This window comes from Liolophura sinensis, chromosome 4 (assembly GCF_032854445.1).
Source record: "Liolophura sinensis isolate JHLJ2023 chromosome 4, CUHK_Ljap_v2, whole genome shotgun sequence".
Classification (NCBI taxonomy): domain Eukaryota; kingdom Metazoa; phylum Mollusca; class Polyplacophora; order Chitonida; family Chitonidae; genus Liolophura; species Liolophura sinensis.
Window position 1 is genome coordinate 10,945,378 of NC_088298.1, and position 22,304 is coordinate 10,967,681.

The window sequence follows — 22,304 nt, forward strand, 5'->3', positions numbered from 1 at the left end:
TGGTAGGATTTGTTACGACATGTAGAATTCAATAAAATCAATTAAGTTTTAAGTGCTATTCAATTTCAGTAGAATGGTACAGACATTGTGAAAAGATGTTTTGTCATATTTAACATAAACTCGCATGCAGTAAGTTGTTGATATAAATTGTACAGTACAAGTATGAATGTGGCCATAACTGCCACATACAAGTCCAAGTCACAGGAACCAACATTTTTTTCCGATTTCAATTCAAAAAAAAAAAAAAAAACTTCAACAAGAGAATCTGCGAAATTGGAGTATCAGACATATCAACTATGATTTGGATGCAAATTTCATCACTTAAAGCTGATAAATCAAGAATGACATCTGGCAAAAAATAATTGTTTCTTGTGTGAACCTCATTACTGCCGACATCACATAATCTTACCTGTACATGGGAAGGTCTGCAAGCAACCTGCGGATGGTCGTGGGTTTCCCCCGGACTCTGCCCGGTTTCCTCCCACCATAATACTGGCCGCCATCGTATAAGTGAAATATTCTTGAGTACGGCGTAAAACACCAATCAAAAAAATAAATAAACATGATCTTACCCTGATATTGCACGTGACAGCACAAGGACGTAAAGTGGATTGCAGGTCCCCGGGGTTCGGCAGTGTGTCAGGATTTTACATTCCTCCTCCGCATCTAAATCCACGTCGTCAACAGCTAGCTCCGCCCTTAACAACTCCTTCACGTTCTTGTTGCTAAGAGGCTCAAGTTGAAGAGTTGGCCAAGACCTGAATTAGGGATGAAGACCATTACAATCAGATTTCCCGACCCAGTTTCATGAGGCCCACTCAATGTTAAGAATCCCTTAGCTAAGTGCACTTCACACATGTACATCTTCTGAAAATCTTAGTTAATTCATGCTGACTTGACTAAATGTGATTCATTAAACTGAAGCCAGAACCTCAAGAAATGCCCATCCAGATCGCTTCTCAATGAAGTCCACAGCTAGCGTACTGTAACTTTTCAACCTTTTTGCATCTTTGCAAGGTGTTTATTCAAGTATATTATGAGTGTACTGGCCATAAGTGGGAAGGTCTGTGGATGGTTGTGGGTTTCCCCCGGGCTCTGCCCGGTTTCCTCCCACCATAATGCTGGCCGCCGTCGTGTAAGTGAAATATTCTTGAGTACGGCGTAAAACACCAATGAAATAAATAAAATTATACTTTTGTGAAGCCCTGAAACTGGCTAATCAAAAAAATATTGTTCTGTCTCCAAATCAAATTCAAAATGTGCATAAGCTACTCTTTCAGATGTGAAAATGTTGAGGAAGTAAGGTACGTACATATGCACAAAGTTCAAATGCTCCAAGTGAAGTGATACTGAAGATAGAGGAGGTGTAACACAGGTTTAAACCCATGATATGAATATGGTTAAGGAAGGTTACCAATGGTGGTTTCCAGTACTGGCCTTATTGTCACAACTTACTTTTTTTCATCTGTAAATATCAAAATGAAATGTAGTTAGTGTTGTAATTGCTAAACTCTTCTGATGCTTACCTCCAGGACTGAGGGCACGTGTCCTCATCCACGGATACTATTACACGGATATCCACTGGTAATGGATCCAGTAACCACTTCAGGTGCTGCTCACCATTCTGTACAGTGTAAAATACAATGAAAACATGTCAAACTGTCAGGAACGACACTGGTAAAATGAGAAACTGATTAAAAAAAAAATATAAATGAAGTAAAATAAATAAACAATGGGACTGAATGTCTGTGATTTGAGGTTAGTGTTCTGTGGTTTACATTGCAGGACAGATCTGGCTGTTCTAATACATGGGGACCTGTCAAACACCTGGCAGTAGGACCTTGATGCCATTTTATTGATGTCAAACTTTTTTTTTGTTTGGTTTCCCAGCTCACCATTCTGACGTCACAATAAATCAGGACAATGTTACAGTAGACATCACAGAGGTTGCGCCACAATCGCAATTTTTTGATGTAACAATGACACAAGGTCCTGCTTCACACTAGTTCCACCTCATGGGATTAAAAAATATGCCGCCTTTTTTATTTCTGCTTTCTACTAAAGTATGTGGGGACAAAATCATGAAAAAAAAACACTTGACATTCATAGATTTACAAAGTCAAAAGCAGCGGAAATTTGATTTCTATTTAGGTTGAGAGGGGGAACATAATATATTTGTTCATATGACTGGACACTTCAAAAGATTTTGCCTTACCTGAAATCTATCAATGGAATCCAAGATGAGAATAGCGCCCCCTGGTGTCTTGGAGGAGACTTTCTCCAGCCAGCGAGGGAACTCTTCCATCAACCTGCTGGGGTCACAGGTCAAGGCTGGTGGAGAGGACACATGCTGCATCAGCTGGTCAAACACGCAACATGAAAACTACATGACCACACTGGACCAATCAGATTATAAACACTGTTCACCAATTTAAATGGTGAATCAGAGAGGCTTAGCACTGTCACGTACACGCTCCCCAGCTGGTTTGGTCTCTGTGACATACATGTGTATGCACTGTACACATGTGATTCCCGTGTTTGTGAAAACAGGTGTCAGATGCCATACACATTAGCACGGACATGAACATCTGGTGAGGTAATCTTAATTTATACTACCATTAATTGTAATGAAACCATTCTCATACCATTTGTCACTTAGTCAAAACTGAATCAAATTTCAGATTTAAGTATCACTAATAAAGCTGAATTTACTGAAAATCAAAACTGGCACTGTAGCATATACATCTGAAAATTACGACAGAAACAGCAAAACAGCTTGGTGTGTGAATGCAACTACATGTTCAAATTTTGGATACAATCAAGACAGCATATGATAACCAAGAACTTCATTTACAGGCGGAGTTCAGGGATTAGAGCAGCCAACCCACATTTACCCCAGAGTCTCAACCAAAAGGAGGAAGGGAAGGGGGGGGGGGGGGGTGCCTTGGGTGAAGGTAACTATGCCTACCTGAGCTGTTAGTCGCCTCATCATCACTATAGGATCCCCACTGACCGAAAATTCTTGACCCACAAAATGATACATCAATAAACCATTGGCATTTCGCTCCTGCTGTAGCTGAATCCTGAAATGAAACAAGGATCCCGTTTATACTTTAATATTTAACTTTTATGCATGAGGTACCCGTGCAATTCTGTGATTGTGAACCAAAGGTGCACCAGATACTAATGGAAATGCATTCTTTGAGCGGCATTTAGAAGCTTCTAGGTGGCAATACATTCCAAACTGCTTATGTATAAGTATTTATTTATTTATTGTTGAGAGTCTTTCAGTATAGATTGTGTCATATGATTTGCTAATGGTGTTATGTACGCCTACTTATGTACACTTGGGTTTTCACGTCGTACTCAACTATATGATGAGGACTAATTCAGCGTGTGTACGTACACTATGTCATCTTGTGGCAGGGCGAGTCCATGCTGTCAAAACGCCACTGAAGTATCATGCCGAAGACACCAGACACTGATACCTCATCCAGTCACAACCAGTCCTGTTTCCTTCGACTAACCTCTCAGTGCTGAGTGTCAAGCAAGGTAGCAACAAGTGTCATTTTTGAAGTCTTTGGTATGTCCAGAATTAAGTTTGGTTCCAAAACTTATGTGTAACATAACAAACTGGTGTCTTTATAAAATATAAAATTACAGCCACATTTTTCTCAGCTTGTTTTTGCAGCCTCACTATGAAATACACTACTGCATACCTACCATTGTGCTAACAACAACGACTTGCCAGAGCCGGGAGCCCCTGAGACTAACAATGGAGGTAAAGGTCCTGCTGCAGACACGTGATTGTTCAGACGCTCATAATACTGCCACAGAAAGAAAAAATCCACACAGGGATACAAGATTTAGGCATATAATCCATATGAAAACATAGAGCAATGATAAACTCAGGGGATTCTTTGGATGCAGACTTGGGAGAAATGTTATTAATCCTAAAATTAAATCCAACTACATACAACATTTAAATCAAAGGTTGCTATGAATCATTAACATTTTGCTAAAAAATTGCATTATTAACAGGTAATAAATATTACTTTTGGAGCATTATTAACAGGTAACAAATATTACTTTTGGAGCATTATTAACAGGTAATAAATATTACTTTTGTTGCATTATTAACAGGTAATAAATATTACTTTTGGTGCATTATAAACAGGTAATAAATATTACTTTTGTTGCATTATTAACAGGTAATAAATATTACTTCTGGAGCTAAAAACTTAATTTTTCAGATAGGATATAATCTGATCTTTCAAACAAACCTCAAACCTCAAAACAATTCATCGCTCAAAATGGAAAACCTTGGCCATGGGTGAAATTTTAAAGGAGAAGAAAATTTTAAAAATGGCACTGTAGGCAGAAAAGGGCACATTTTTTCTATCTGGTGGTGCCTGCCGCCTAATTTTGCGATTTTTCCTCGCCATACACGTAAAGACTGAAAACAGCAAAGCTGGCATAAATCCCTGAGTCCATTGCATCCTCCATCATATAACACCCTGTAATTTATGCTGGGGGTGTGTTGCCTCTCAGCCAATGGGAGTCGTTAAAACTGCCAGCTTGTTCGTATAAACTCGGAACCTACGTCTAACATTTCGGTTTCCCGATCGTCAAGCGGAAAACGAACTCTACTGTTTGCTACCTTCTGGGTACAAGAGTTCTACCAGAAACATACAAACTGCACTTCGACTGTTTCTGACGGAAATTCTCCTCCTAACACAGAAGATTTCAGGACTAGTTCTTGCAAAATGGAGTCTCCCACAGCGGAATTTGGCACTTAATATGTACCTCCAGTTATCAACTTGAGGTACATATTAGAACATTTTTTATGGCATGCACATGCGAGGAAATGCATACTCTTTTAAATGGTATTTGTTTGATACTTAAGTTTCCTTCTCCTTTAAGTCATTTAAGGTAAATAGTGTCACTGTACGTTCTTTTTACAATTTTCGGTATGTGTATACCAAATTGAATGTACACCATTTCCACACCTTATCAACACCCACCTTTTCAAACCCAAGTTGGCAGCTTGACTTGACGGCATAACTTAACGCTTCCAACTGTTCGTAATCACAGTGAACATCCCATAATGCACCACCACACAGTTCCTCGGGATTATCAGACTCGGAATAAGACGAGTAAGAATCAGTTTTGTCCTTCTTCATATCAATACCAAGTTCCTGCAATCAGAAATAAAGAATACTGAGGCATTACAGGGATATACAGGATATTTGGCAAAAAAAATCAATCCACGCAATTCAAATCAAATTTTTTCTATTATCTTAGACAAATAATCCGCTGTCACAAAATATCAGGCTTGTCTGTGCGCATGTGGCCATTCAAAATCAGACAAAAAGGTTCAAAATATACTAAAGTCAGCAGTGTGATGACTGAAAGTTTGATCTGTCATAGTGCATATATCTGAAAATCGAATGTAACTGATACATATACATGTATAAAACATCCGGGAAAAAAAAGAACAAAAAGACTCACAATTTTGAGAATTTTCTCCAGCTCTGTGAACGCCAGTTCAGCGCCCTTGTTTGGAGATGGGTAGCTGTCAATGACCTTGGCACTCCCACTTCCCCGGACTCGACTCTTCAGGTCTTTGGCCTCACCTTGACTAGGCTTACATCTAATTGTTAAACCATAAAGGATTTCAACACACCATGTTAGAGTAAATCATTCCAACAGCCTCATAACTCAGACCCCTTTATTTATTTATTTATTTATTTGACTTTTTATGTGTTTTATGCTGTACTCAACAATATTTCACTCTCAGACCCTTTAAGACCAGTTCTATTTTTGTTTAGTACCGAAGCATGCACAATCTTGAGTCCACACCAACACATATTTATTCAAAAAGCTATTTCCACCAAGCACTAAACACATCAGAAGCAAAGTTTAGTCTGTGAAAATGGAAACAGTAATTTTTCTTAAGAACGATGTCAAAATATGTACAGATAGAAAATTTACGGAGTCATTGAATGGCACCATGGTGACATCATATTATTAATGTCGGCGTGTTATATGAACCATATGCTGCACAATTCCCACGACAGTAAAACAATATATGGGACATTTATAATAATGAAGGAATAATCATCTGTCGATTCTACTAAAGTGTCAGTAACCCTGTTAAAGATCGGGCCCCAGATCAAATCACACGACTAAGTATACCAAAACACTGGCTGTATATATAACATGTACAAGGGACCCTGATCTGCTCATTCTGCTGTTGTTAGTGTTAGTAACCCTGTTAAAGATCAGGCCCCCAGATCAAATCACACGACTAAGTATACCAAAACACTGGCTGTATATATAACATGTACAAGGGACCCTCATCTGCTCATTCCGCTAAAGTGTTAGTAACCCTGTTAAAGATCGGGCCCTAGATCAAATCACACGATTAAGTATACCAAAACACTGGCACACACAAAGCAAGCACTCTGCTGAGGCTTAAAATCAGGAGAACTGTCCGATTTCTGGAGAAGAGCCATTGGAATACACCATGTTAAAACTGTAGGGATATACAAGTATACACTGAAAATAAGCAGCAGGACAAGAAACAATGTCCTGCACCAAACTGTTTGATAAAGGACAAAACTTTTTTAATGTGTGTAGCTGGAAGATAGTTGCCATTATGTCCTGCAACAACTGTAGTATTTCCAGGCTTGATGTAACCAGGTCAGTTACGTGTCATACTTAAATCCTTACCCTTTGTAAGCAGGATCCCTAAAGCAGAAGACAGCGGGCCTTGATCCAGGGTTATCTAAATGACCAGAGGAATACTCCAACCCGGAAAATCTGCAAGGGGGGCAAAAATAAAATAAAAAATATCAGTTTATATAATTAGTAATGAAAAGGATGGAAAATGAATAGATAACAGAAAAATGGAACAGCTAAAACTTGTTGCTATGATTTATTTAGTTAATTAATTGGTGTTTAAAGAGATACAGAAGCGATTTTGACAGGCTGGTGTGAGAGATAGGCAGGTCAAGGCTATGCCTTGCCTAAGCTGAATCTTAGGTACGGTACATTTATTCAAGCATGACCAAAGGCTGCAAAATTTAATCCAGGAAATCCAATCTTCAATGTCAGCCAATCAGCATTGATGATTTATCCCTTTAAGCCATGCTCCAGAATAATTCAGCTATTGTTGAATATGTCAAGCCTACATACCTGTTGGTGTGTTCCCAAGGAAGGCCAAAAAGATGGTACATTTCTCCACCTGGCGAACTCTTGCAGCAGTTAGGCGATTCATGAACTGGAAGAAACAAGCCTTATGTTTACACAAAACCTAAGAAATAATTTCACAGCAAATTAAAACCTATATCTAACTGTATTTTATTTTATATTTGTACTTTCAAACCTGAAAGGATTAATATACATGTTTTATGCTGTACTGAAGATTGTTTCACTCATACAACAGTGGCCAGCCTTATGATGGGAAGAAACCGGGCAGAGCCTGGAGGAAAACCCACAACCATCTGCAGGTTGCTGCCAGACGTTCCCATAAACGACCAGAGATAAAGCCAGCAATATACCTTTTTAATAATGAGCTATCAATCTATGCAATCATCTAAGAACTAATAGCACAGCATGTCCATAAACTACAATCACAATCATGTATCTGCTTTAGTCAGATTTGGTCACACACAGGGACTAAGAAGGGCATTAGTTCACTTCAGGGACTGAGAAGGGCATTAGTTCACTTCAGGGATCGAGAAGGGCATTAGTTCACTTCAGGGACTGAGAGGGGCATTAGTTCACATCCTGGGACTGAGAAGGGCATTAGTTCACTCCGGGGACTGAGAAGGGCATTAGTTCACTTCAGGGACTGAGAAGGGCATTAGCTCACTTCAGGGACTGAGAAGGGCGTTAGTTCACTCCAGGGACAGAGAAGGGCATTAGTTCACTCCAGGGACTGACAAGGACATTAGTTCATGCCAGGGGCCAAGAAGGGCATTAGTTCACTCCAGGGACTGAGAAGGGCATTAGCTCACTCCAGGGACTGAAAAGGGCATTAGTTCACGCCAGGGACTGAGAAGGGCGTTAGTGCACGCCAGGGACTGACAAGGGCATTAGTTAACTCCAGGGACTAGAAGGGCATTAGTTCACTCCAGGGACTGAGAAGGGCATTAGTTCATTCCAGGGACTGAGAAGGGCATTAGTTCACTCCAGGGACTGATAAGGGCATTAGTTCACTCCTGGGGCTAAGAAGGGCATTAGTTCACTCCTGGGACTGAGAGGGGCATTAGTTCACTCCAGGGACTGATAAGGGCATTAGTTCACTCCAGGGGCTAAGAAGGGCATTAGTTCACTCCAGGGACTGATAAGGGCATTAGTTCACTTCAGGGACCGAGAAGGGCATTAGTTCACTCCTGGGACTGATAAGGGCATTAGTTCACTCCAGGGGCTAAGAAGGGCATTAGTTCACTCCAGGGACTGATAAGGGCATTAGTTCATTCCAGGGACTGAGAAGCAGTGTTTGTAGTGGGGTCAAAAAAAAAATCCTACTTTTGTCGAGGTTTGCAATCTGCTTGTCAGATTAGACGAGTAGTACGGCCCGAGCCCATGCGTGACCTCATAACCCTCCTTGGAGTCAGAAAATGAAAATTTTGCCGCGATTTTAGAGTCCGGGAACATCTGTGCAAACAGAGTCGAGGTGCATGCTGCTGCGTGAGGAGATATACCATGTGCCTCCAGGTGATGCAAATAAATAATTTCCGCATCTCTCGCCAGCTCTTCAGTGCCCCGGGCCTCTGCATTCTTGGCAGCAGCAGCTGCAAAAGCATGCACAATACTCCCACGGCATCCCGCAGTCGTCTTCGCCTTCTGATGCTTACCGGTAGCACTATGCTTACTAAGCGCCTTTTCGCCCTCCTTCAAACAAACATTGGACTTGCAGAATCGGCATGTAACATTAAAATTGTCATTCCTAAGGATCCAATCTCCATTCGGGTCGCTGGTTTCCAATAATTTCTCCGTAAAGTGTAACACCATCTTGGCAAGACTTTGGAAATGGCGCGATTGTAATCTCGTGGCCTCTCGAGATTTTCCGCGAATTTACGGGTGATCGGTTCCAACAGCTGTACTTACTCCCTCCGCTGCATTATTTGGACATACAGACTGCGGATGGGGTGTGCTCAATTACTGCAAGGCCGGAACAAGCCTGACTTTGGTACATTGGACGCGGCGGGTGTATTTTCAGTAAGTGAACTGTTTAAAGTTTTGGCGACTGACGTGTCTGCTGAACTCGGCCTCGCAAAAATCATCCCTTGAATTTCTCAAAGATTACAGTAAAATAAATCTTTCTACATGACAAAATTCTTCTGCACAACAAACGGCAAAATCCGACGAATTTCGGCGAATACGGGTTAAAATTAATGAAAATCCTGCTTTTTCCGTCAAAACTGTGAAAATCTGACTTTTGTCGGATAATCCGACGCGGTACAAACACTGGAGAAGGGCATTAGTTCACTCCAGGGGCTAAGAAGGGCATTAGTTCACTTCAGGGACTGATAAGGACATTAGTTCACTCCAGGGGCTAAGAAGGGCATTAGTTCACTCCAGGGACTGATAAGGGCATTAGTTCACTTCAGGGACTGAGAAGGGTATTAGTTCACTCCAGGGACTGAGAAGGGCGTTAGTTCACTCCAGGGGCTAAGAAGGGCATTAGTTCACTTCAGGGACTGATAAGGGCATTAGTTCACTCCAGGGACTGATAAGGGCATTAGTTCACTCCACGGGCTAAGAAGGGCATTAGTTCACTCCAGGGACTGATAAGGACATTAGTTCACTCCAGGGGCTAAGAAGGGCATTAGTTCACTTCAGGGACCGAGAAGGGCATTAGTTCACTCCAGGGACTGATAAGGGCATTAGTTCACTCCAGGGACTGATAAGGACATTAGTTCACTCCAGGGGCTAAGAAGGGCATTAGTTCACTCCAGGGACTGATAAGGGCATTAGTTCACTCCAGGGACTGAGAAGGGCGTTAGTTCACTCCAGGGGCTAAGAAGGGCATTAGTTCACTTCAGGGACTGATAAGGGCATTAGTTCACTCCAGGGACTGATAAGGGCATTAGTTCACTACAGGGGCTAAGAAGGGCATTAATTCACTGCAGGGACTGATAAGGGCATTAGTTCACTCCAGGGGCTAAGAAGGGCATTAGTTCACTCCTGGGGCTAAGAAGGGCATTAGTTCACTTCAGGGACCGAGAAGGGCATTAGTTCACTTCAGGGACCGAGAAGGGCATTAGTTCACTCCAGGGACTGATAAGGACATTAGTTCACTCCAGGGGCTAAGAAGGGCATTAGTTCACTCCAGGGACTGATAAGGGCATTAGTTCACTCCAGGGACTGAGAAGGGCGTTAGTTCACTCCAGAGGCTAAGAAGGGCATTAGTTCACTTCAGGGACTGATAAGGGCATTAGTTCACTCCAGGGACTGATAAGGGCATTAGTTCACTCCACGGGCTAAGAATGGCATTAGTTCACTCCAGGGACTGATAAGGGCATTAGTTCACTCCAGGGGCTAAGAAGGGCATTAGTTCACTCCTGGAGCTAAGAAGGGCATTAGTTCACTTCAGGGACCGAGAAGGGCATTAGTTCACTCCAGGGACTGATAAGGGCATTAGTTCACTCCAGGGGCTGAGAAGGGCATTAGTTCACTCCAGGGGCTGAGAGGGGCATTAGCTCACTCCAGGGACTGAGAAGGGCATTAGTTCACTCCAGGGACTGAGAGGGGCGTTAGTTCACTCCTGGGGCTGAGAAGGGCATTGGTTCACTCTAAAGACTCTAATCCTCTCTCACCCATATACCCAAATAAAAAGTCTTAGAAATGAAAAAAATTTTGGAGTATGGTATTAAACAGCAGTCACACAAATTAATATTTCGTGAAAAGTACATACATTTACATACATTTACCTGTACATAACAGACTTACTTCAGCATTAATGGAGTGGTGCTCATTAAAGGGCATATGGACAGTTACCAGCGTCCTTCCTTCACGTTCACAAAGCTGCTCTAACCTCACACAGACACTCTGGGAAGAGTTGGAAAACTCGTTAATAAATTTCAGAAATTAACATATGGTCAACTAAAACGTCCACAATATGTGAAGAAAACAAAAAATTTTGTTATACCGTAATTGATATGAATGCCATATCACTTAATGAGATCAAAAGTATGAATAATCAATATATTTACTGTAATTCTTCAACCTTTTCCCATATTTGCAAGGTGTTTATTCATGCATATCTTGAAGTCATTATTCTGTGTAGTCTGATACAATTATACTTTTTGTGGGACCCTGAAACTGGTCAACGCAGCCAATGTACATGTAGTTTTGTCTCCAAAATCAAAGTAAAAATGTGCATAAATTGCACTGAAAATTGCTCTTTCATCTGCAAAAAAGGTTGAATAATTGGGTAGTTAGAGACTCTGATATGTATACGTGGATTTATCAGATATAAAGTGAAAGACAGCACCTGACTAATGTTTATGTCCACTGAAAGTCTACCATTTAAAGAGTCTTAAACCAGCATTTCTTTTTTTTTAGATTTCTGTCAACCCAGTAAAAGTTTAGTGAAACCTCGCCTTGACACAGCTTCAGTACGCCTCTATTATCGAGAGCAAGGTGATGTCATGTTTACTCCAGCTCTCTAACGTCAGTTATTTCCGTATTATAGTCTAAGCAGTAGCCTATGACAGATAAAAGTTATGGAATTTGGCAATGAATGCCCAAGTGATAAATATGGTTTTCTTGGAAACTGGACATACTGGAAGAATATTTCTTCTACTTTGGACCGAAAAACCAACAAAAATTTGACAAAACTGTTATTCGCGACATAATTTGTGATAAGGTCGTTGAATACTACACGACTTGTAAATGAACTGATTTTACACCTGTGGTGATCCGTAAATACTACAGACCTCCCCCACAACAGTTTGTGAAATGGCCCTTCAGCTACACCGAACTCAATGTCAAGATGATGCGTATGCCATGGTTTCTGTGTTATCATATGTCACATCATGGAATGAATGGGCAAAGGCTACATCACAGCTTAGGCCACGCAATATGACAGCAACGCGTTTTATCGAATAAAATTCTCAAGATGGCTGCCTCGACTCACACCAGTCATGTGTGCAGTATTGCCATTTTGTTTCTACTTGTCATTCGGTGAAATCTCATTAAAATAATCAAGTATAACACTTCTTAGAAAGCTTGAGTATCCTGCTTTCAACTAAAATACATTTCAGCCAGGTGATGCATTTTCCTTTAACAGGGTGAATGTCTTATCAAGACTTTTTCGCATTATCTACACTGTCACAGGTCTTAAAAATTCTGATAGAAAACACTCCAATTCAGCAGTTGGAATTTGTTGTGGCATTGCTTCCGTATGAATACACCATGCATTCCATGGCCTGCTCACACTTAAAATGTTAAGCATCCGCAGTCAAAGAGAAATAATCCTGTATTATATTCCATTTATTATTTATTTATTTGATTGGTGTTTTACGCCGTACTCAAGAATATTTCACTTATATTATGGCGGCCAGCATTATGGTGGGAGGAAACCGAGCAGAGCCCGGGGGATACCGACGACCATCCGCAGGTTGCTGGAGACCTTCTCACTTACGGTCGGAGAGGAAGCCGGCATGAGCTGGACTTGAACTCACAGCGACTGCATTGGTGAGAGGCTCCTGGGTCATTATGCTGCGCTAGCGCACTAACCAACTAAGCCACAGAGCCCCCGTATTGTGTTCAAATGATACACAGCTTAAATACTGTTTTATTTACAGTTTTTTTTATTTTATTTGCTACTTTGACAACTGCTTTATTTAATAAGCTGTGGTGTGATTTTAACATTTTGGTCATAAATACATGGATGGAATCGATCGCATAAATTCTGCTAATAACTCTGTCCAACCTCCTCCAGAGCCTGACATCCGAAATATCACAGCCTCTGCAGGTTGGTAATCACCGACACAATGGTGACACACTACAATAAAACATTACAACATTACAGTTGATTTATTTATTTGATTGGTGTTTTACGCCATACTGAAGAATATTTCACTTATACGACAGCGGCCAGCATCATGGTGGGTGGAAACCAGGCAGAGCCCGGGGGAAACCCACGGCCATCCGCAGGTTGCTGGCAGACCTTCACAAGTACGGCCGGAGAGGAAGCCAGCATGAGCTGGACTTGAACATCACAGTTGACAACGATACACTATTGATGTTACCTGTATGCAACAGATAAGAGTTTTGAGGTAGATTGCAAGTCTTACCTTTTCCATAATCTCGACCTCAGTCCTCATGTCTCTGGGGGCGGAAATGTACAGACGGATCAGATTAGAGGTCACGTGCTCAGGAATGCTGGGTAATACCTGGGTCAGCTTGGCCAAGGCCGAACTCCAATCCTCTGAGAAAAAACATCCGAAGCCAAAATCAATGAAGATACAATGAATGTAATTGTTGCTGGGGACGACATTATAAGCTTGTTACCATTTCCATGTAGCCTCGTACATATACTGCATTCTTCAAAAAAGAAGACAAAAACAATGAATGAATACGGATGAACTGCATTTGAACCGGAGGCTGCTAGGTTGTATCTGCATTGGGCCAAGTACTAAAGTGAAAAAGAAAGAATAGTTATTTATTTATTTATTTGATTGGTGTTTTACGCCACACTCAAGAATATTTCACTTATACGATGGCGGCCAGAATTATGGTGGGAGGAAACCGGGCAGAGCCCGGGGGAAACCCACAACCATCCGCAGGTTGCTGGAAGACCTTCCCACTTACGGCCGGAGAGGAAGCCAGCATGAGCTGGACTTGAACTCACAGCCACCACATTGGTGAGAGACTCCTGGGACATTACGCTGTGCTAGCGCGCTAACCAACTGAGCCATGGAGGCCCCAAGAAAGAATAAGTTGTCTTCAGATCCCAGTGCTATTTCACGATACCTTTGATTTACCGCTGATAGTATAGTAGTACACAGAACAAAACATTGCTGCAAATTAGCTTCGTGTTGGCTTGTTTTTTTTGTTTTTACCTTAGTGAAGCTAAGCTAGTCATGTTAGATAAGACTCACTCTACACAATTTCCATCATTAAAAAATCGGCATAAAAGAAAATACTGCTCATCACTAAAATCTACTGGTAGGCCAGATCACATGTTACAAATTAGTACTGTTAGAAACAACGACTGAGGCAATATTTCTGTGTTTTATGACATCACTTCCTGCCTCATCACCATGATCCAGTGACCTCGGTGTTGTTCAAGATTTCTGTACAAAATTTACCAGTGGTGGCAGTGAAGCGAAGGCGGAAAGCGATGCAAGTGCTGTACAGAGTATGTTCGCCAAGAAGACTGTTTAAAGTCTTGTACAATACTCAAAATGGCTGCCAGACCATGCGGCCAGTCCAAAATCACGAAGTAGTTTAATAACAACACTTGGTACTGTTACTTCACTTTCAGATTATTACTTGACCTGCAGATGTGGGATTTTTAACTTGACCTTCAGATGTGGGATTTATTACTTGACCTTCAGTTGTGGGATTTATTACTTGACCTTCAGACATGGGATTTATTACTTGACCTTCCGACATGGGATTTATTACTTGACCTTCAGATGTGGGGTTTATTACTTGACCTTCAGATGTGGGATTTATTACTTCACCTTCAGATGTGGGGTTTATTACTTGACCTTCAGATGTGGGGTTTATTACTTGACCTTCTGATGTGGGATTTATTACTTCACCTTCAGATGTGGGATTTATTACTTGATCTTCTGAAGTGGGATTTATTACTTCACCTTCTGATGTGGGATTTATTACTTCACCTTCAGATATTACTTGACCTTCAGATATGGGATTTATTACTTGACCTTCAGATGTGGGATTTATTACTTGACCTTCAGATGTGGGAATTATTACTTGACCTTCAGATGTGGGAATTATTAGTGTGTGGTCATCAATAAATGTGACATTGGTCAAATGGCAACGAGAGCATCACCAACCACTCACTGTCACCAAGTAGTGAGGGTGGTTGAATCTACAAATTTCCTGTCCAAGGTTGGTCTTGAAACTGCAATTCCTGTGCCACGCACCTCATGTGGCACTCGCCGTACAAACAGACTACAAACCAGCTCCCTGGCATGATAGTTGCAGAGGTTTGTCAGGTACCTGGCAAAAAAGTCAGTGTTTAAGAGTAGGCACCCTAGTTTACTCCACCAATAAAGCACTGACATGTAAGCGCAAAAATTCTTGGCTGAGGGTCACATATACAGGTAATACCAAGGGACAAGTTTTGAACTGACATCATTCCATGGGGTTTTTTTCCTCAAATTTGTAATGACTACGCTTTAGAACAGAAAGACTCTTGCCAGAAATACATTTCTTTAATCCATTGTATATATACCTTTATTGACATTTGTAAACGGTCCCTCCATCTCCATCATGCTGTGCGCAAATTCCGGGCCCCTGAACATGGGTTGATGTAGCTGCATTGTGCTGCCAAATGAGGGTTCACTTTCCAGGGCAGTCCACCAATCACCAGGATTTCCACTGTCTGAAACATGGATGGTTAAAACCTGGTCAGAAAACAAGTGCAATGTATGTACATGAATGCAAAACACTTACATTTAACCATGCTTAGTCTGTCCTGTTTTCTCCACAACTGGTAGTTAAATTGAATCATTTCAAATGGCACTGATTTAGTCTGTCCTTTGATTTTCTCCACAACTGGTTCTTAAATTGAATCATTTCAAATGACACTGATTTAGTCTGTCCTTTGATTTTCTCCACAACTGGTTCTTAAATTGAATCATTTCAAATGACACTGATTTAGTCTGTCCTTTGATTTTCTCCACAACTGGTTCTTAAATTGAATCATTTCAAATGGCACTGATTTAGTCTGTCCTTTGATTTTCTCCACAACTGGTCATCAAATTGAATCATTTCAAATGGAACTGATTTAGTCTGACCTTTGATTTTCTCCACAACTGGTTCTTAAATTGAATCATTTCAAATGGCACTGATTTAGTCTGTCCTTTGATTTTCTCCACAACTGGTCATCAAATTGAATCATTTCAAATGGCACTGATTCAGTCTGTAATTTGATTTTCTCCACAACTGGTCATCATTTTGAATCATTCAAATGGAGGTGATTTAGTCTGACCTTTGATTTTCTCCACAACTGGTCCTTAAATTGAATCATTCAAATGGCACTGATTTAGCCCTACAGTACTTTTCTTATTGATAAGTTATAACCTTCTATAACAATGCATGAACAAGTAGAAGCAGTATATACAACAGGTCTGTTTGAATTACCTCCCTTGTTTCATGACAGCAATCATAACATAATACAAGATTAGTTTTTGAGGCGTCAAACTCCAAGAAGTGGAACCTCGCCTACTAAAGCATGCAGTAGTAGATTATATCATGACAGTAGCAAATATTTTCAAATGTGCGATGACACAGTTACGGGTAAACACTGCCAATGATTGGCTCTTGTACATTCCACGATGCACCATTTATATTTTTTGAAATAAAGTCGTTAGTCACTTGATAATGATCCCGGCATGTGGATCGATAGCTTGTGAAACCTTTTACATTTACGTGGTGATCCCTTGACTTCAGTATTATTACTGAGCCTATGTACAACTATGAGTCTTAAGCAGAATATAAATATTTTCTAAGCAATAATGTAAAAAAAAAACCCAAAAAACATGACATCAGCCTTTTGAGAGTCGCAGAAATCTTGAGAGATCTTGAATGAAGTCCATGTTTTTCAGATTAATAATTTACCGAAGCTGTCAATTGTATTTAATTAGAGCCAGGATTTTAAAATTGCCTCCGACTGGATTTTTAAAAACGCACAACGCTTATCCTGGACTATTCAAATAAGTTTACAAAATGAAAATCTTACATAAACCTAGGTACTCAACTAATTTGGTGCGGCTCTATAATTTCATTTTTAAAACTATGAAAACCGTCAATAATACACATGTACTACAGTTCAGCTGAAATCATTAATAAATTAGACATGCATTACATTTTACTGCCCAAATGAAATCATATTCAAGTGGCTTGACCTAAGAGGAGTAAGTGACGGTGCTATTTTGAATTTGCATTCTAGCCCTAGGCTAATCGCTAATCCCATACCTGCATTTTCATCAAGATCCTCCCTGGAGTTCATATCAAGGTCATCGGGAATGTAACCATGGGCAACCTTTGATAATTTATTCTCCAATTCTCGCTTTGCTCGCAATAAATTCTGAATTTCACACTCTTTTGTTTCTCGAAATATCTGGAATGAAAAAACATGTGACTAAAAAAAAAAAAAAAATGTATACAGAAATCTATGTAAAGTGAACTCAGATTTTTTTAGATCAACAACAAACATACATGTACATGTATGCAGCTACTGCTGTTTTTACTAAAAAAAAAAGCATACCAAGTCATGAAAAAGATCTGTAACATGGAAACAAACAAACAGATACACTTTTCCTAAAACTAGAAAAAAACTTATCTTGAACATCTAGGCTTTGTGTATCTTCAAAAACTATACAGATATGAGGCCACATTCGTGCAGTGTGATTTTTGGCATGGCTTCTTACAACCGAGACCAGCCAAACAGACATCATTCAAAATCCTATAATATACTTCTAAACTAAAACAAAATGAGAGTCCACACCACAGGTCACGTTACACTTTCAAATAAGGTATGTCAGTATTTCTCCTAATATTCTTCTCTGTCATATTAAAGGTGGAGAAAACTTAAAAACGATGTACAGAATGTGAAAAGTTTTTAGTAAATGTGGTCAGCAATGCTTTTTCTGATCTTACTTTCAAAGGTGAAAAGGACATTTTAAAATACACATGTAATTTCTGAAGGGTGGATTCAAATGTGGGACAAGTCTAATAAATTTATCTGGACTTGAATTAGGTCTTTTCTTCTAAGAATATGTTGAACCAAAATTTTAATCATATTTATATTTTTAGTATATATTCCTAATTTATCATAATTCAGATTTAATGCATGTATTTCAACATGAAAAACAACAAATTTGCATTTGAATATATTTATTAGACATGCACATCATCCTCAACTGAAATATTATTATGCAACAATGATATATACCAAAAAGGTGGTCCAAAATACCCACCGAACCAAATTTATATTCAAATGTCTTTTTCTCCTTAATCAGAAATCAAAAAAGTATTAAAGACCATATTTACAAATACGACTTACTTTTCACATTTTTTCATCTGAAGTTTTCATCACCCATCAGTGGGTTCTTCTTTTAATTTTGTGTGTCTCATTTATTTATTTATTTACTTTACTGGTGTAATTTATCTATTTGATTGGTGTTTTATGCCGTATTCCTGAATATTTCACTTATATGACGGCGGCCAGAATGATGGTGGGCAGAGCCCAGTGGAAACCCACGACCTTCCGCGGGTTGCTGGCAGACCTTCCCACATACGGCCGAAGAGGAAGCCAGCATGACCTGGACTTGAACTCACAGTGACCGCATTGGTGAGATGCTTCTGGGTCATTATGCTGCACTAGTGCGCTAACCAACTGAGCCACGGAGACCCCCAATTGGTGTAATAAGCCAGAATCAAGAATATTTCATTTATATAACTGCAGCCAGCATTATGGTGGGAGGAAACTGAGCAGAGCCTCTTGGCAAACCATGACCAACCCAATGTCTTGCACACACCCTGACATTGCCTAGCTACATGTAAGTACATAGTTCCTATATCTGCATAAATTGCGAGGAAATCTGAACTCGGATTTACCTTAAACTGACGCTGCACTTTGTCACGGTCACTCTCAAATGCTGCGGCTCTGGCCAACGCCTGATGTTCAGCTTCTAGCGCCACATCACGCTCTCCTCGTAACTTTGTGCAGGTTTTCTGTAGAGCCAGTAATTCAGCTCTTAGTCGCTTGTTTTCAGTTTCACACTTCTGTTCTTTCTTCTGCATGTTTGCGATCTCGTTCTCCTTGTTCAACCGGTACATTTCGAAATCTTTCTTGATTCGTTCTACTTCTGGATTTTCCAGGTCGATGGACAACGCGGACCTGAGACTTCCTCCTTTTGGTTGTTTCCGTCCCAGAGAGCTGACGCTCCTCAGGCCTGCAAGACGTCCTCGAGGCTTCATCTCTATGGGGATCCGTTTTATCACCCCGTGCCCATAGTCAGTCCCATCATCATCGTCAGGGTGACGGAGGAAGGAGCTTCCTGTCCCCATGATTCGAATGGGTTTGTCCCAAACTGAAAGTTTCACGGTTTTCAAGTTCCCATATTCATCGAAATTAAATCCATTTGAAGATTTAGTTACAACCGCTTTTAAGTTCACATCTTGATGGTTAGTAATTGCCTTGTCCAACAATCTGGAAAACAGAATCGAACAGAAACCTCAAGACATGAAAATAAACATGATGAACACAATTGACAAAGCCATGTCAAATTATATTAGACTTTCACGCTGGCCGAGACTTAAGGCATTTACCAACATTTTCTTCGCATTAGCGCATGTCTTAACATCTTTTAAAAACAAAGCCAATCACATTCATAATTTTTCCTGTATTAATCAGAAGTTATGATTTCAGTCAGTTCCTGCACAATTTTGATTTTTTCATTTATTTGATTGTTGTTACGCCATACTCAAGAATATTTCACTTGTGCGACGGCAGCCAGCATTATGGTGGGTGGAAACCGGGCAAACCGGGGAAACCTAGAACCTTCCACTGATTGCAGACTGACCTTCCCACGTACGGCTAGAGAGGAAGCCAGCATGAGCTGGACTTGAATTCACAGCGACCGCATTGGTGAGAGGCTCCTGGGTCATTATGTTAAGTCTGTCCATTTAGAAAGATTAAGAAGTTTTATGATGCGTAAGACATGTAAGCAGTTTGGGCATACACATGGTTCAGTAGATGGTTAAACATAAAAGCGTGAACGGAGAATAGAGGTTCAAGGATTTGTGTTTCAAAGCATTGTCGAAACGAACTCGCACCTACCAGGCAAACAAACAAGGCCTGGAAAAAATGAATGAGTGAAATACTGATATTGGTGAAGCAAGAGGATATGTTGGGCAATTTAACAGTCTTGATCATTCTAAAACTTTCTAACATATCAAGGTGTGGTCCGAAACTTCGGACAGCATTATTTGCACACGCAACCTTTATCCTTATGTGACAGAATCTTCAAAATTTTGGAACCTCACTGTGTATCTTCACACTAAAAATGCATATTTACTAAATTTACCAGTTTCTTTCTCTTGAGAAAGAGCAGTATCAAACTCACATAACGCGACGAGAACTTTAGCGTACATATGTCTCCCTTACGGCCAATACATGTTGTTGTTGTTGTTATTTGATAACAGCATTCATTTGATTTTACATCATATTCCAGTATGGCAACCATTTTGCCATTTCGGGAGTCAAGTCTCTCTTATCAGTATCCTCAAACGAGCTGTCGTGTTTTCAACACTTCTTACCTGTTGTTTTTGTTTGAAAAGTATCCATTTCAACGAAAAGTTGCAGAAGTTTTGGGAGAAAATTTGTACCGGAAGTAACACAACTGTCATTAAAAAATACCATTCAGGGGGAGTAACTCCTTAACGAATATCCCTTAGGGCCTATTAAGAGAAAGGATTGTTGCTGATATTCTTGCATAGAATTTGAATTTATCGCATAAAAACATTATTTTTCATAACAAAATCATTAAAATAATACAGTTATTTTTCAAACAGGTTGTTCATCTGAAAATGGTGAAACTTTTTTTATGTGGTGTAGAAAGATTACCCCATGGCCTGGCACAATATTTTGTACAATTATTTGATCAAATTTCCTCGCAAGTGAGCTGTGAACCTGTTCAAGTTGTTCCTTGTCTTCATTTTTGTGTCTTTCATTGCCGTCAGATGTGCTTATTAGTTCACAATTTTTTTAAAAAGCACTAAATTATTTCTATTATCATTTTATAAGCTCTCTCAGATATGTAATATATGTCAACTGAAGAACAACCCCATGTTAATACTTTCTCAACTTCTTCTTTACAGGCGATTATTCACGGGAATCCACGTAGAACTACAAATCTCCCGAGACATTTCGTTTCTTCTCATCTGGATGGATCCAGACTGTTCTCCACATGCAGCCATCGAACTCTCTCTTCATTTTTGCGCCGATGTCAAACTATCTTACAGAATAAATGATGATCCCCACCATGTTTGGGTAGCCGTCGATTTGATTTGACCTATTTGGTTGGTGTTTTTATGCCGTACTCAAGAATATTTCACTTATACGACGGCGGCCAGCTGTATGGTGGGAGGAAACCGGGCACAGCCCGGGGGAAACCCACCACCATCCGCAGGTTGTTGGCAGACCTTCCCACTTACGACCGGAGAGGGTAGCCGTCGACAAAAGATGGGAAAATAATACCCGGCCGCAGTGACCGTATGGCTGGGTAGATTATTTGTCTCTCTATTGCAGTTTGTATTATGAGAACATTTCTTTGTTATGTAAAAGCATAAGCAAGTCGTGTCATCTTAATTTTCTTGCATTTATTTATTATTTATTTTTTATTACAAGTTAGGAGAAACCTGTTCCCATGTAGGAGCAATTCTATTCAAAAGCGAATCTGCTGTCAGACTGAGATATACAGCAAGTGCTTGCACAGACGTTACGTGTACCTGGAACTAACGTTTTGGAAAGGATGTTCAGCCTGCAAAAATTCGAGATGTTAAATTTTACGATGAGGCTTCAACTTCAAAGATAAGAAAATTAGATAGTACGAGAGAGTTTTCATGTGCTATTGGAGATGAAACGAGCGCTTTGCTTAAAGCATCGGTAAAAACTTGAAAATATGTTGTGGGTTTGAGTGCGTTTCCATCTTACACTGAGCAGTTCATACAAAGAGACGCATGCCTGCCAGGAAACAACTTCACGTCCTTTGCGTTACCCTTATGACGTCAGTGATAAGAAGATGTCATTGACAGATGTAGGGCAACACTGTGTCACAGTAGTTGTTTCCATGGCAGTGACGGTGACGGAGGCAGAATATCTTGCAGGCAACAGTTGCCCAGTCTGCTTCTCTCTACTGACGTGAGCCTAGGACAGGCAGAATCACAGCCTTGAATAATTACGATTTTATTCATGCCAAAGACAACATCACATCATCATCTCTGATTCTGGAAACCTGATGAACCAATGCTAAACCTCTACAACTGCCAGAAATTGGTTGGGGTAATGAGCACGAAGA

At 40.3% G+C, this 22,304-nt stretch overlaps 1 protein-coding gene across 1 annotated transcript in view; it reads right to left on the reverse strand.

Moving 5' to 3' along the window:
* LOC135464411 (nephrocystin-3-like) overlaps positions 1 to 20,623 on the reverse strand; it is a 35,011-nt gene extending 14,388 nt beyond the window's left edge. Inside the window, 17 exon segments of the mRNA XM_064741838.1 lie at positions 573 to 758; positions 1,527 to 1,624; positions 2,216 to 2,359; positions 2,969 to 3,083; positions 3,724 to 3,827; positions 5,025 to 5,198; positions 5,512 to 5,653; positions 6,736 to 6,825; positions 7,201 to 7,285; positions 8,715 to 8,904; positions 10,966 to 11,044; positions 11,046 to 11,064; positions 13,316 to 13,450; positions 15,452 to 15,601; positions 17,197 to 17,341; positions 18,841 to 19,435; positions 20,545 to 20,623. Of these exon segments, the coding sequence (XP_064597908.1) occupies positions 573 to 758; positions 1,527 to 1,624; positions 2,216 to 2,359; positions 2,969 to 3,083; positions 3,724 to 3,827; positions 5,025 to 5,198; positions 5,512 to 5,653; positions 6,736 to 6,825; positions 7,201 to 7,285; positions 8,715 to 8,904; positions 10,966 to 11,044; positions 11,046 to 11,064; positions 13,316 to 13,450; positions 15,452 to 15,601; positions 17,197 to 17,341; positions 18,841 to 19,293 (2,309 nt within the window). The 5' untranslated portion in view covers positions 19,294 to 19,435; positions 20,545 to 20,623.
* Positions 20,624 to 22,304: the final 1,681 nt, after the last annotated feature.